At 34.8% G+C, this 14323-nt stretch overlaps 2 protein-coding genes across 2 annotated transcripts in view; both read right to left on the minus strand.

Moving 5' to 3' along the window:
- Positions 1 to 1483, minus strand: part of LOC120631922 (probable ATP-dependent RNA helicase spindle-E) — a 31456-nt gene extending 29973 nt beyond the window's left edge. The window contains exons 1-2 of the mRNA XM_039901623.1: positions 1274 to 1483; positions 187 to 381 (exon numbers count right to left, since the gene is read on the minus strand). Of these exons, the coding sequence (XP_039757557.1) occupies positions 187 to 381; positions 1274 to 1483 (405 nt within the window). The remainder of the gene's footprint in view (positions 1 to 186; positions 382 to 1273) is intronic.
- Positions 1484 to 3179: 1696 nt separating this feature from the next.
- LOC120632063 (WD repeat-containing protein 37) lies at positions 3180 to 14254 on the minus strand. Its single transcript, XM_039901832.1, has 10 exons — positions 13841 to 14254; positions 13646 to 13762; positions 12585 to 12776; positions 11826 to 11998; positions 11451 to 11679; positions 10824 to 10962; positions 9879 to 9948; positions 8748 to 8924; positions 7718 to 7867; positions 3180 to 6980 (listed from the first exon to the last, which is right to left on the minus strand). Exons 1-9 carry the CDS (start codon positions 14016 to 14018, stop codon positions 7742 to 7744), a joined length of 1401 nt encoding a protein of 466 aa, XP_039757766.1. The 5' UTR covers positions 14019 to 14254; the 3' UTR covers positions 3180 to 6980; positions 7718 to 7741.
- Between the last annotated feature and the right edge of the window lie 69 nt (positions 14255 to 14323).

Below are 14323 nucleotides of genomic sequence, written 5' to 3' on the forward strand. Positions count from 1 at the left end.
CCTCCTAACAGAGCAGGATTCAGAGGTTTGACCATTTTCACCAAAGGTTGCTATATTCATTATCTTAAAGTATTCACCAAGTTTTCCAACTAACGTCAGCTTCTCAACTATGATAATGTTAAAACAATCAAGTTCATAGAGGTAGATCATAGTTGTATTGCAATTCATGCATTAATATGTACTTACATCATCATGAAAAGCATTGATGGCAAGGTTTTTAGTGTCTTCTTTCTTCTGAAAAGAGTACTTGCTATACACTTCAGTCATTGCCTCCTCAGTCAATCTGGCCACATTTGGCATAGAGGCACCCCAGGATGACAGCTGTTCCAGTGAGTCCAAGCCACCAGAAATACTCTCAAAGTTCTCCCGCTCCCTTTCATTCTAGAATACACAACACAAAAGTACAGTTTTTGTTTTTTTTTATACTACTAATTGACAGACCGGATATAGAATAGGAAACCCACCGCCTATAGACAGAGCAACACTCAGAAGGGAAACATTTTGAAAAGTGTCACCCTTTGTCCATCAATCTGAGATGTAGGTGTTAAGCATCATGAGACTAAATACACAAGCAACCACACCCTTCAGACTGGAATAGAGGAATAGAAATAGGATTTGATTGAATCACATGTCTGCTGCTGTACTTTGTAGGGATTTTCAAAGCGGATACAAATCCTATTAATCCCTACTAATATTATAAATGTCAATGTAAGTTTGTTTTTTACGCTTTCACGCAAAAACTACTGAACCGATCCTCATGAAACTTTGTACACATATTCTTGGAAATTTTAGAAGTAATATAGGGTACTTTTTATCCCGACATTAAGGTAGGTTCCTTTGGCAGAGGGGATAAGTGTTTGACAACTTTACACCATAACTCCGACAAATTTTGCCCAAAACTTTGTGCAGATCTGATGAATGTGGTTGGAGATAGAGGACAGAACTCCTCAGCGGACAGCAGCAAACACCTCATTTAGGCTTAGCGATACTAATACTTTAATATTTTTTAGAACTACAACTAAATTGAATGCGACATCAAAAAAACAAAATCACACGCAGGCGAAGTCGCGGGCAACAGCTAGTATCCTACATTTTACAAAACCTGTTAGCTTTCATTATCAAGGTTTTACATCAAAACAACAACTCTTGAGAGGTCCATAGATGAATTTAAATTAATAATCTTTTTAGTAGGTAAAAAGTAGGGTAAGCTGAATATTAACGAATGACGATGTTATAAAAAGGCGGTAAAGGAATTATAACCAGTAGCCAGTACCTTTAGGTAAATTTCGTTTTCCCTCTCCTTAATTTCTAACGCGTAATCGGTGCCGCTTTCTACAACCGATTGCCGGTGATCTTCACGTCTGTTTAAATCGTTTATAGTATCATTCTTCGTAATACGATGCCCGCCGGTTAGTGGACCTCGAAGTTTTGTTACCTGGCTTGAATGGCAAGGATTATTTAAAAATGCCCTTAATTCGTCCATTATTTCGTTTAACTAGGCATAGAGCGGAATGCAAAAACAATAACAAGTTAATATAGAGAGATATCAAACTATAGCATTAGTTTAGATTTTGATTCAAAGTTGACAGTCACAGATAAGGACCGCAGACTACCTCTACCCTCCATACCGCAGACCCACAGATTAATGATCTTAGAACAAGTCAACAGTGATGTGCCATGTATCGCAGGGTAAAAAAAACCCTTCTTTAGTTCTGGATATCGAAAGTAACATAAGAAGAAAGTATCGTGGAGAGAACGCTGTCGGTAATGTTTGCTTACACACAGGTGACGTCACGCCCTAACTACATCGCAATGCCTGGGAACATTTTCAGAATGCCATTGGTGTAATCGGTGAACTGTCCAAAGCATATGATTGCGTTGAACACAACACGTTATGAACACTAAGCCACTTTGGGATCAAAAAAGTTGCACTTAATTTTACTATCATTTAACTAAGTGATATCCGAAGGGTATGCATATCCGAAGGGTAATATCATAACAGACCTAATCTATGGGACCTTAAAGGATGTCGCACAAGGCTCAATTTTGGGTACCTTCCCATTTTCGATGTATATTCACACGTTGTCAGAGGCACTTGTGACATTTGATAAACGACTAAGACCCCGGGTGCATCTTTGCATCGTTCGAGACCATGCAGGACTGAAGTGTATCGATTCGATTTTCGGATGGACACTTGCCGCTAACGACCTGAGGGGTTGCCGGGGGAGTGGGGCGAGCGCGAAAGCTCGCCATGAGAAGAGCCCCAGGGCTCGACGACATCGGGAGGATGAAGTGTATCAATAATGCAGTCGTATTTATATCCAAATACCCACCAACTCAATGTTATGAACATTGGTTATTATTGAAATATAACTTAAATTGTTTCTTGAAATCTATTAACTATTAAAATAATTATAAGCGTATATGTAAAATCCTAATCAATTTAATAAAATATCTGGCAAATATGAATTTATAGTTATCAAAAGTTTGGTTATTTACCTGCTTTATAAAATTACTGTAACACTTTATAAACAAAAACCTGATATTAACAATCGACTAACTAGAAACGGACATAAATTAGTGATATCTGAATATCGTCTGCGGAAGGCACTCCTTTGTGTGATTGAGTATACGCGTTTACATCTAAAGAAATTCTGAACATACCAATGCATAAATTTAAACAATGTGTAAAAACACACTCAATACAGTGAGGAGGATTGAGTTTCCTGCTGTTCTCAGTAGAATCTGGTTTCCAAACAGGTGGTAGAATCACTACAAACGAAAGTACTTGAAGTTTCAAAAATGATTATAAAGTTAAGCTACCTAGGTTAGTACTTGAAATTTGAATTTGAGTGAATTTTGAATTTGAATTTAACCGTTTCGTTCGGAGTGAACCACAGATTAAAAATACGATTAATTTAAAGTTTTATGGAAGAATTAGATAAACTTTCTAATTAGCAGTACTGAACGAACTACTGAACCTTCCTAGCTTAAGATTTTAATAAATGAATGTAATTATCACAATCACCTCACATTAATGGAACAAAATATGTAATAGTTAGATTTTTTTTGATTGAATTTTCGATTTGATAAATAGAAAATTACTAAATACTTGCGAACGAAGGAATGCAGACTGGCGGTAATAGTTATTAGATATTGGAAAAGTTAAAACTACACACTATGAAATATAATTTTATTTATTCTTTTACAGAGATTTATGAACCATAGTACAGGGAGATTGGGGTAACAGTTAATACATTTAAAATTTTGTATATTTAATCCTAATTTAATAAGTACATGCACAGTTTATAAAGATATGATAATTAAAATAGAATCTATCAACCACACCCTGACAAGTTTAAAAATAATTAACATAAAGGAAACCTGCAAAACTAATTAATTGCTAGGTATATTAAAACAACGCATATGTTAGGCACATAATAAGCTTGAATATCTAAGGAAACCTATACCAAGCCTCAAGCTATATAGACAAAACATTTTAACATTATTAAGAAATTGTTCTTTGGTAAATAATTAATAGGGCTAAAGAAGCAATTAAACTTTATAAAAATCAAAACACCTGATAAACGATGACGTCATCTTATATATATAAACTCATTTGCATTAAAAACTGGCACCCAAAGCTTTTCTGTACAATACAACTACGGAAATCTTAAAAAAGAGGTTTTGTTTGCATTCAATTAATTCAAATTGGCCATAAATCAAAAGAAGAAGAAGAAACACTTTAGATTATCTTCAATGTTATGTATCTGAACGGTTTGGTCGTAGTCCGACTAGGTTTTAAGAAACCAGTTCTTTGAAAACAAAACCTTTATCAGTAAGAAAAATGATGTACTGAGCCCAGAGACAGTCGATATATTGTGAGGCGAGCTTTACGAAATTGGAAAGTATCAACAATAACATCAAAAACAATTTTGAAGATGGTAGAAATGTGAGTGTTAGCGTATGGACTGTAAGGAGGAAACTTCTAGAAGTTGATATATATCCACTGTCGAAGACCAGCTAGGAGTCCTAAATTACTCCGTGGTAATACGGTGCGTATTGCAAGGTAAAGATTTTCTCAAAATTGTGCGACATGGACCGATGTAGAATAGAGCAAGGTTTTATTTTCAGATAAAGCCAGAATCTCTTTATTTGTTGAGGACCGACGTTGTAAAGTACTGTTAGAGCTGTACACCCTGCCTCACAGAACATGGTAGCGCTTTAAATTGCTATATTATGCAGCAGTTATTTTTGCCATAGGAAGCCACACTCGATACTATTTTTTTGTGTTATTGTTTGTAATTTTTAGTAAATAAAGGAGAAAGTCAATTGCAGTAATTAATTTTTTTTGGTAAAAATCAGTAATTTCCTAAAAATCAAAATAAAACAAATTAAGATAGACTTAATTACCAAACTGAAGTGCTTTTACATTAGAAAATAATATTTATTTTATTTTGTTGCATCAAATCTATTTCTCATATAAATCAAAAGTGCCCGTTTTAATTGCAAAGGAGTGTACAGGGTTAAATAAAAAATACCAGAAAGCACTCGGCCATGTAGTTCCTATCATGAATACTAACAACTTTAGTTCTGCGACTTTTCAAAACTCAGTTTCATGAATCATGTTATTTCGGTAATGTGACATTACGCTGTGAAACCAAATACATGTCCCTGTTGCTAAACCGCTGCAAGCACGCACGATAGACCCGTGGTACGCCCGCTGTTACCGATACAACATTACAGATTTGTGACAAGTAGAGTATCTTAATTAATATTTCATAAACTATTGAGTAAAAAGAAAATGTTGTAGAACAAAAGTTGTTAGTGTGAATGTAAACTACTTCCACGCGGAAAGCTTCCTTGTATTTTTTATTTATCCCTGTATTTCTTATATACTGTATCTACACTAATTATTAGCAACCATCAGACCCATCTAAATATTTTACATGTTAGCTTTCATTAGCATACCTGACTAGGAAAAAGTGTTTTATACAAAACAATAATATGTTACCCACTGGTATATCTAAAGATATGTTTTATAATATTATGTGATGCTAAGATATTATTTTTAATATGTGATAACACTAACAGGCTTATGCTGTAATTTTTTTGCAAACTATCATCTCATACCAAACTTGAATGTTGGGAAGCAATCGACGCTTTGAGCTCAATGCTGCCAGTGACGATTTCTTGTTGAAAATAATTAACAGAAGACATATTATTCAAAATGCTTTAGGAATTAAAAAATATTTGTTAGTTCTTTATTCTATTTGTAATACGATTAATAACTATGCCTATTTTTAACCGTAATATATACATATACAGGATCAGTTTTTTTTAAAACATTGCGTTTCACCAATCTACAACTTTCGAAAGATGGTTTGAGGGTTCGATTTTCACGAGATTTTTTTGACTATTTTATAAGTTTTAGGTAGTATTTACTGTATCTAATATTCTAGAATAAAATTTAAAGGATTAGGTTTTAGTGTTCAGATGGACTTAATTTATTTATTTGTGTTAGTTATTTCGAAAAATTAACGCTAATGTCTATATGATTTACTCTAATAAAATAATTGTTTGTATTGATTCGTACGTGTAATTTGCGTGGCCGCTATTTTGAAATAAAAATAAGAACATATTTCTTCAAGGTCACGTTAAATATTAAGTTGTTTATACATACTCCAAATACATCTTTTAAACATTAAATTGCTTATAACTACATACTACCATGATACCAAACTAGCACATTATAAATAATCAAACCTTAATTATAAGTAAACTTCTAAAATCCAACAATAATATTTTTTCCATAACAACACTTTCCTAAGATTTTGTGCAAATTATATAAGATTAGTAATGAATTATTATATCAAAAATGTGCAAAATCAATTGTAAATATTATAAACTAAACAATTCAAAGCAACTGTTTTACATATTTTAGACGTTTCTTGTCACATTACAGCTGTCAGTTTAATTAGGACCTCCCGAATAAATACCATTTCCGAATGCTAAATTGGGAGAGGGCCCGCCGAAATCTCAACAAATTTCGCGTTAAGGGATAATATCCTATAGATAACACCTCCAGAAGTCAATCGTAACGACCAATGGATAAATACTAAATGGATAAATAATAAAGGTCTATTTAGGTAGAATGAAAATCTCTTGTCATTTTTAATGCATGTCTAATTTTAAATAAACCTTAAATGACCAAAGGCAATGGAGAGTAAAGTGAGTTAATACGGCCGATGTAGTGCTTTCTCTTTCACTCAATATGCGTCGTGCGAATAGTGTGCGAATGAGAAACAAATATCACGTGTGTGGGAATGTACCGACCCTGTACATGTAATGTAAACCATACTGATCCCAATAAAAACACGTATCGCTTCTTAGGATGGTTGTACAACTGACTTTACAACAACGTCTATTATCTTATCACGCAGATCACATTATAGAATACAGGCAGTATATTAGGTAGGAATATTAATTCTATCACAAAGTAATATTTACTAATAACATCTTATTATCACTGAAAAATTGTTTTTTGTTCTGCTACTATTCACAAATGCATTAATAAAATGTACTAAAATATAGTTTTGTTTTTAAATCAACTCAAAACCACACCATAATACCTAAAAGATATTTTATGTTTAACCTGAATAAATAATAGTGCCAATTCTGTTGTATAAAAATCTAGACTGAAACTAGATTGCCAGAAATAAAGGTAGTGCTGCCTTTTTCGGAATATTCATTTAGAAAAGTATAGCACTTATTTTAGCTGTAGTTTAGTGTCACTTGTGTGCAATAGAATTGGCACCGATATTTACTTACAACCTTATTATTTTAAACTTCAACTCAAAAATTAAAAATATTCCAATTATACTTACTACTAAAATATATATACAAAACGAGTTTCTGACGTCAACGTCCGATCTGCTTAAGAGATATGTAATTCCACGACTGCTTCGGGGCTTCGTTGCCTGCAAATAAAAATGCAATGCTTGCTATAATGTGAAGACTATGTAATGCGAAAAACCGCATCAAAATGTACTTCTTAGAACAATGGTGTACAAACAAAAATACACCTAATGCTACTCGTTTTACAGTCGCAAATTCTGAACAATTTTCATTTTTACTATGCTTTCTAATCAGAGCGCCGCGCTGGATGGACCAATTAAAGTTTCTAAACAAGATGTTCAATTCTACTGCGTTGTTAGCCACAGTGTTTAGAAGCTCGAATATTTTTTTTTATATTACAGTTAACTTTGGACTAACGCTGAATTTACGATGGTAATTTTTTATTGCTTATTTGCTACATAAATTACAATGAAATTTATAATTATGAGCAACTGCTCATAGGTCTATTTCGGAGATTCTGTGAATCTTAAAAAAAATTGTCATACACTGATAATTCTTGTAGACGTTTAAATGAGAATGATTTTTAATCAGAAGCGTCTCCATTGGCAAAGAATCAATTACAATATAGTATTTAACGGTGAGGAAACCTGCATGCCTGAGAGTTCTCCATAATGTTCTCAAAGGTGTGTGAATCGACACTGGACCGGTGTGATTTAAGCTGTCCTTAAACCTTTCTGATTGTGGGTGGAGAACCGTGCCCTGTAGTGGGCCGATTATGGGATGATATGATGATGATATACATTGATTCTAAAAATTAATTTACTAGCGTTTACTGTAATACACAATGTCAGTACGATACCTTGTAGGCCCGTAAGGTAGAGATTCAGTTGTCCTTGGAAGGTTGGATGGACCAGCCGAGGATGCGACGGTCGAAACCGCAGCTGAAGAAGTTGATGCTGGATGCTATGTCTTCAGCCCATGTCACTGACGTTACCATTCGACGGTGACCCTACAAGTAAGTTTATAGTATTAGTTGCTGGCTGGTGTTGGCTGCTTTGACCAGCTGATATATAATTTATAGCTTATATTTACTACACGTCATAATAAACTAAAATACATACTTTTATCAATTAACGGACAAATATTATAGTGTTCAACATGGAAATAGTGCTATGACTAAGGTTAAGAAGCCCCAGTTAAATCCCGAGCTAGGCATTTTAGAGTACCTATCTGTTTTGAATTATGTACATAAACCATAGCATATAACAGAATAGACTAATATTTGTAAAAAAAAAAATATACAAGCTTCACAGTCTATGGCGAGTAAAAAGGGATGCTGTAATTTTTGTGATTCGCGACAGCAATATTCAAAATACACGAATGAGAGGGACGCTATCATTCGTCGAAATGAGGTAGCAATATAAGGATATAAAAAAAAAGGATGAAATAATCAAGACACCCATGTCGTAATATTCAAAAAAATTCCAAATTCATTTATTTCAAGTAGACCTACTTTATAAGCACTTATGAAACGTCAAGTATGTCAAGTATGTATGTTTGTTGTGACTCTACCACCGGTTCGGAAAGCAAATTCTACCGAGAAGAGCCGGCCAGAAAATCAGTAGTTGCTCTTTTCCAACATCAACATTTACAATCATTTTTCTATCTTGCGGGAGATGAGAGCGGAGTTGGCTGCTTCCAATCTTTATTAAGAAATTCATCAAATGTATAGTAATCACGCTGTATTAGATGTGGTTTTACACATTGTAAATAATAACCTGTTTGTTGACTGTTTTGCACGCATCACGGAAAACACCAATTTGATTTAACTCTACACGGTTCGCGTTGCGTGGCGTAGAATGATGTTTATGTTTAGTGGTGTAAAATACCTGTCGGCTGGACCGGGGCAATCTCGCCAAACGCTGCCCTTGCAAGTCGAAGATCCTCACTTGGCGGTTATCGTGAGGGATTGCTATCAGGCCATTCCCGCTCACTCCCACGCGGTTTACCGAGGAGTCAGAGCGAATCGTTGCCAGTGCGGAACGCATGTTACGTACATCCCATACCTAGAAAAAAGTGATGAAAATTTGACTGGCCTGATGATCAGGGTTTGTGACCAGGCTATGCATAAAGCAGGTGCTTGGCATAAAATGGAAATATTCCCCTCCAATACGAGTTATATAAAATAATTTGGGTATGCAGTGCTTTTGTGCATGTATGAAGTGCACGCCACTGCTGATGATCATTATCATCATTAGTTAATCTCCCACTGAATACCACCAGCCTCTTCTGCCATAGGATATCATTATAACATTAACCTGACAGGCTACTGCACTGCAGATTTGTGGGCATTAACGATTTTCACGTGTTAATGAAAAAAAACCGAGACGGATTGCTTTACGTCCATTCTCATGTACAGGGTAAAATACTGCTTATTTGTTTTCTCCGGGCTTAAATACACACGTAACAGTCATTGAACTCATGAACCGAGTAGAGTACCAACTCCCATCTAGTTAAAATGTAAAGTTTTGAATTTGAACTTCTTTTAACCTTGACTTAACCAATTAAAATTAACTATGTCACGACTGCACTCATTAATTGGTGGATACAATATTGCTTGCATGACAAATGATAAGTTGTTACGTATCTAAGGGACATAAGGTGGATACTGTAATGTTTTTTTTGAAGTTATACTCTTTTTGGCGCGATGGAGAAAAATTATGAGTGAATTTTTACGATGCGCACCGACACCTGAACTCTACATCGTGAAGTTAGTTCTAGGTGTCATAACTTGTGACATAAATCGATAAATATGTTTAGGTTGTATATTCTAGTATTTTTATATTTTTATACTAGTTAGACTTGCGCTTGACAACTATCACGCCTGATGTACGGCAACGAAGCGATCTAAGTTGAGGCGCGATCGCCTATAAAATGCCTCTTCACTGTTGCCTCGAAGGCATTCTAGTTGTATGAATCAGGAAACACCAAAAACCGTGAAAAAAATATTAATTGCGTACCTTTACTGATCGATCATCCGATCCGGAGACAACTTTGTCTTCGCGCGTAAACACTGCAGATGTTACACTCCTAGAAAATAAAACTTCATGAGATCTTAGTAATCATATGATCGTAGTACATATTTAAACTTTACGTATCGTAAATCAATATAATATACATATTCAGCGGTGATAGGTCAGCGGGTGGGACTTCGACTTCACTTCCGGGGGGCCGAGGACGAATCCCAGAGCGCACCTCCAACTTTTCTAAGTTATGTGCAATTAAGGTTGCTCCAACGGTAAAGGAAATCATCGTGAGGAAATCTGCATGCCTGAGATGCCTCCATAATGTTCTCAAAAGTATGTGCACTCCACAAATTCCCACTGAGCCAATGTGGTGGACTTAACCCCCTATCATCGTGGGAGGGGATCCGTGCAAAATAGTGGGCTGGTAAAGAGTTGATAGGAAGTTTACGAAATTTTTGAAAGCAGGACGTTATTAAATTCTAATCATTAGAAAACAAATTTTTAGTGACGTTATGCTTCCAAATACTATTAAATTTTTAAAGCCATAATCAATGTAAAAGGAACTATGATACATTAGCTATAGCAGGAGACTGGTTGCTGCTAATATTGGATGTTTAGAAACCTTTTTCACGGGATAATGGTCTCCTCTCCTGGATTTAACTATATACTATTTTTATGCAAAATTTCACCAGCTAAGTTAAATCGTAGAATCAAGCCATGCATAAGTGAAAAATACCATTTATTTAATCCCACCGGATGGTGGTTTTTGCCATCCGGTTTCTGTGATAAATCAAACCGAATGTGTGCCAAATTTAATCAAAATTTGCTGAACGGTGGAGCCTAAGATAGGTAACAAACAGACAGACACACTTTCGAATTAATAATATTAGTATGGATAAGTGAATTCAAAATAATATACTTGGTAGTAAAAAAACATACTCAGTGTGCCCTTGGAAAACCGAGACAGAGTGTATCGGCTCGCGGAAGTCCCACAGACGGAAGGTGGTGTCTCGAGAAGCGGTCACCACGAGGCGCGAATTGTGGTGGGCGGACGCGTGCGTTAACTCGTGATCGTGACCTGATTGCGATGCCATTTGTTATTTATTTATTAAAAAAACACAGAAGATCAGGTGTAGGACTGACAGCTTACCGTGCATACCGAGAAACTAGTTCTAATGATTTCTTGATAGAAAATTGCTATAGCTACCATATCTGGGGGCTGTCAAAGCACTTCTGATTACGGAAACAATGTTAAGCGTTAAATTTACGTAATATTATTTTTAAATTGCACTTGATAAAAAAATAATATACTAATACAGTACACACGTCACTATCTAGCCCCAAAATATGCGTAGGTGGTATGGGTTTTAAGATGACTGATTAATATTTTTATGAATGATATACATAAATACTTATAATATACATATAAACATCCAGACACACAAAAACGTTTATATTCATCACACAAACATTTTCCACTTGCAGGAATCAAACCCACAGCCTTGAACTCAAAAAGCAGGTTCGCTGCCCGCTACGCCAATCGGCCATCGAAATAAAGAACATTACCTGTTAGTATCTGCAAACAGTCTCCAGTCTCAACATCATACAAATTAGCTGTTCTATCCCAAGACGCGGTGATGACGTGGTCACCACCTGGTAACCAATCCGCGGCGACTACAACGCCTAAATGACCAGTAAGTTCTGTAAGTGGTGTCCGAAGCACTTCTGGTCTATCGCTGTCTCCTAAACTTTCTTCTCCTCCCCCTTCTAATTCCTCTTCCGAAGACTGGCCACGCTATAAGCAATAAAGTGATAATATTATACACAACTTTTTGTACCACTACAGTAGTACTACCTTTGACTACAGCACAGAAAGAAATTTTAACTTTAAATCACATTTTTAAAACATAAAAAACTAAGTGATAATATCATAGTAGTTACCGGTAAATCCCAATTAACAGCAGCTTGCCACACATGTGCAGTGTTGTCACCACTACTTGTAAGTGCAATATCTCGATTTGGGTGAAAACGAATGGAGTTCACAGAACCCGAGTGGCCAGTGTATTGAAGAAGACACTTGCCCCATTCCACACTCCATACACAAGCTGTATGATCTATAAAAGAACATAATAATAAAGCTTTACTTATTCCATATAAATTTAAAAAAAGTTTCAATCCATACAAAATACTTGTGTTAGTTCTGTGGTTGTGGTATGTATGGTTATAGTGATTTTCAATAAATTCTTGAATTAGTGTTAGTATGTAAGTCCATATTATGATAGATGGATCCCATAGGATAGTTGAAAGCTTCTTCCATATCTTTCCACACTTTTATGTCTTGGGCAGATTGTTGATTGATATGGATTATATCTTCAGCCCCTCCTTTCCTAGGTCACATTCCTTTAACAGACTGGTCCTGCCCAGTTTGTTGGAATTGTAGTCCATCTACTAACTTTGCATAAAAAACATAACCTTTTAAAAATATGTAACAAAGATTCAAGTGTGAGTGGATTTACTCTCTGCTTTTATAAAAATACAATGAAACTCTTGGAAGTATTATTTAATGAATAAATTCTTCTAATGATGTTATTCCCAGGCCATTTTTTTAGGCTCACAGCATGTTTGCCCTTAACTGCACTTTCACCTGGTATTAATATTTAGTAAAAAGTATAGTGTGCAATATTTTTATATAGATTTTACCTGCAGAGGCAGTCCCAATCAAAGCCTGGCCAGGACGAGCAGTAGAAAGATCCCAAATCCCATCCTTATGTCCCGTAAACTCCCGAACCAGCTGGCAATTGTATGTAGGTGCCTTAAAACTAGATACTATCTTACTAGTTTGAACCTTCAATTTGTGACTTGTCTTCACCTTTTGAGAATTGTTTTGAGACACTGTAAATAAAACAAATTACAATAAGGCTAAGATGGTCACTCCAGTGGTTCCAACTTAAGTTGCTTATTTATTACCAATGCACATCACATTATATGTCTAAGTGGTTATTGCTCAGTGGTTAGGGCTTCGGATAAGATTGTCTCAACTATAATTAAAAATAGAAAATAGTAGTAGAACTGAGTAGAACTGAGTAGAAGCAATATTTTGCCTAAAAAATTCATTACTTGGTATCTGCTTAGAAAACTATTGATGATACATAAAACATATGTACTACTAAAAAAAAGTACTAATTAATTCCTACAAAAAAGTCTGTCAGGAATATAGGGATATCTAACTATCATAGTTAAGGTGCAATAGCAGCTTGTGTGTTCTAATTTTTCTTTTTAAATCGCTGGTAAAAACAAAAGTGTCTAACATTAGTGTCATAGTAATAATTTTTATTTAAATATAAAGTAATAATCACATTAAACAAAATGGGCAATAGCTAGTAAATTATAAAGTATTAAAGGTTTCTTGTTGTAGCAATTGTAATGTAGCAATTGAAAATATAGTAAAAAGGATTAAAATGGAATATGGCATTGCCTGCTAAGAAAAAAGATAACCTAGCACAGCTATAATACCATGGAACTCTTTTTGAACCAGCTTCATATTATTTTGTTAGTTGTGTATCTTTACAGCCAACTTTGTTTAATTTTCCTGTGAAATTTAAGCCTTTTTTATGAAACTAAGGAGGGTTATGTGGATTTTAGTTTTGATTGTCTAGGCCAAGGCATTTCACCACAGGCTGTACCATTATATTATGTCATTGTAGTCCAGTACACTTTAGTGCAGAATCAAAATACCTATGTAATTTACCAAATTATCTTACATTTTACTTTAGAACTCTTTCCTGTAGTTTCAAACTCAATGTAGTCAATGTTTTGTTTATCTCCAACATAACTTTCACGTTCCAGTTTCTCACTAAGTATGTCTATTTTCTCTTGCACTGAAAATATTAAGTTAACACTCACATTAATTTCATTAAATACACATTTACTGGTAAAATATGTTTGTATATACTTACAGTTCAGGTTTTCAGTGTATAAAAGGTCAAACTCTTTTTCTATTTGTGAAAAAAGTTCATGTAACCGAGACCTGAAAACGGGAGGTATAGATGTTTCGGAGTCTTCCATTTTAAGATAATTTGGCATTCCATCGGAGCTCTCAGTAAGCGCTTGAAGTCTACGCTTACTTGATTTCATGATCGCAAAAGGATACTACATAAAATTGAGGGATTTCTAGCCTAACTCATTACACACGGTTGCACATAACATAAAAACAAATTTCGAATTTTACAACTGTAACTAGATAGATGGCAAGACGAACTAGTGCAACCAAATTAGAATCGCACCACGAATTGGACAAAACACATAACACTCTTAAGTAATCATTCAATAAATCTGTGTAAAATTTTAACAATATTCCTATTTGCTAAAATTCGCAACAAATTACTTTAGTATTTTTTGACATTGACAAATTGATTATTGACATTAGCCATCGACAGTTG

The sequence above is a fragment of the Pararge aegeria genome, chromosome 19, assembly GCF_905163445.1.
Source record: "Pararge aegeria chromosome 19, ilParAegt1.1, whole genome shotgun sequence".
Taxonomy (NCBI): Eukaryota; Metazoa; Arthropoda; class Insecta; order Lepidoptera; family Nymphalidae; genus Pararge; species Pararge aegeria.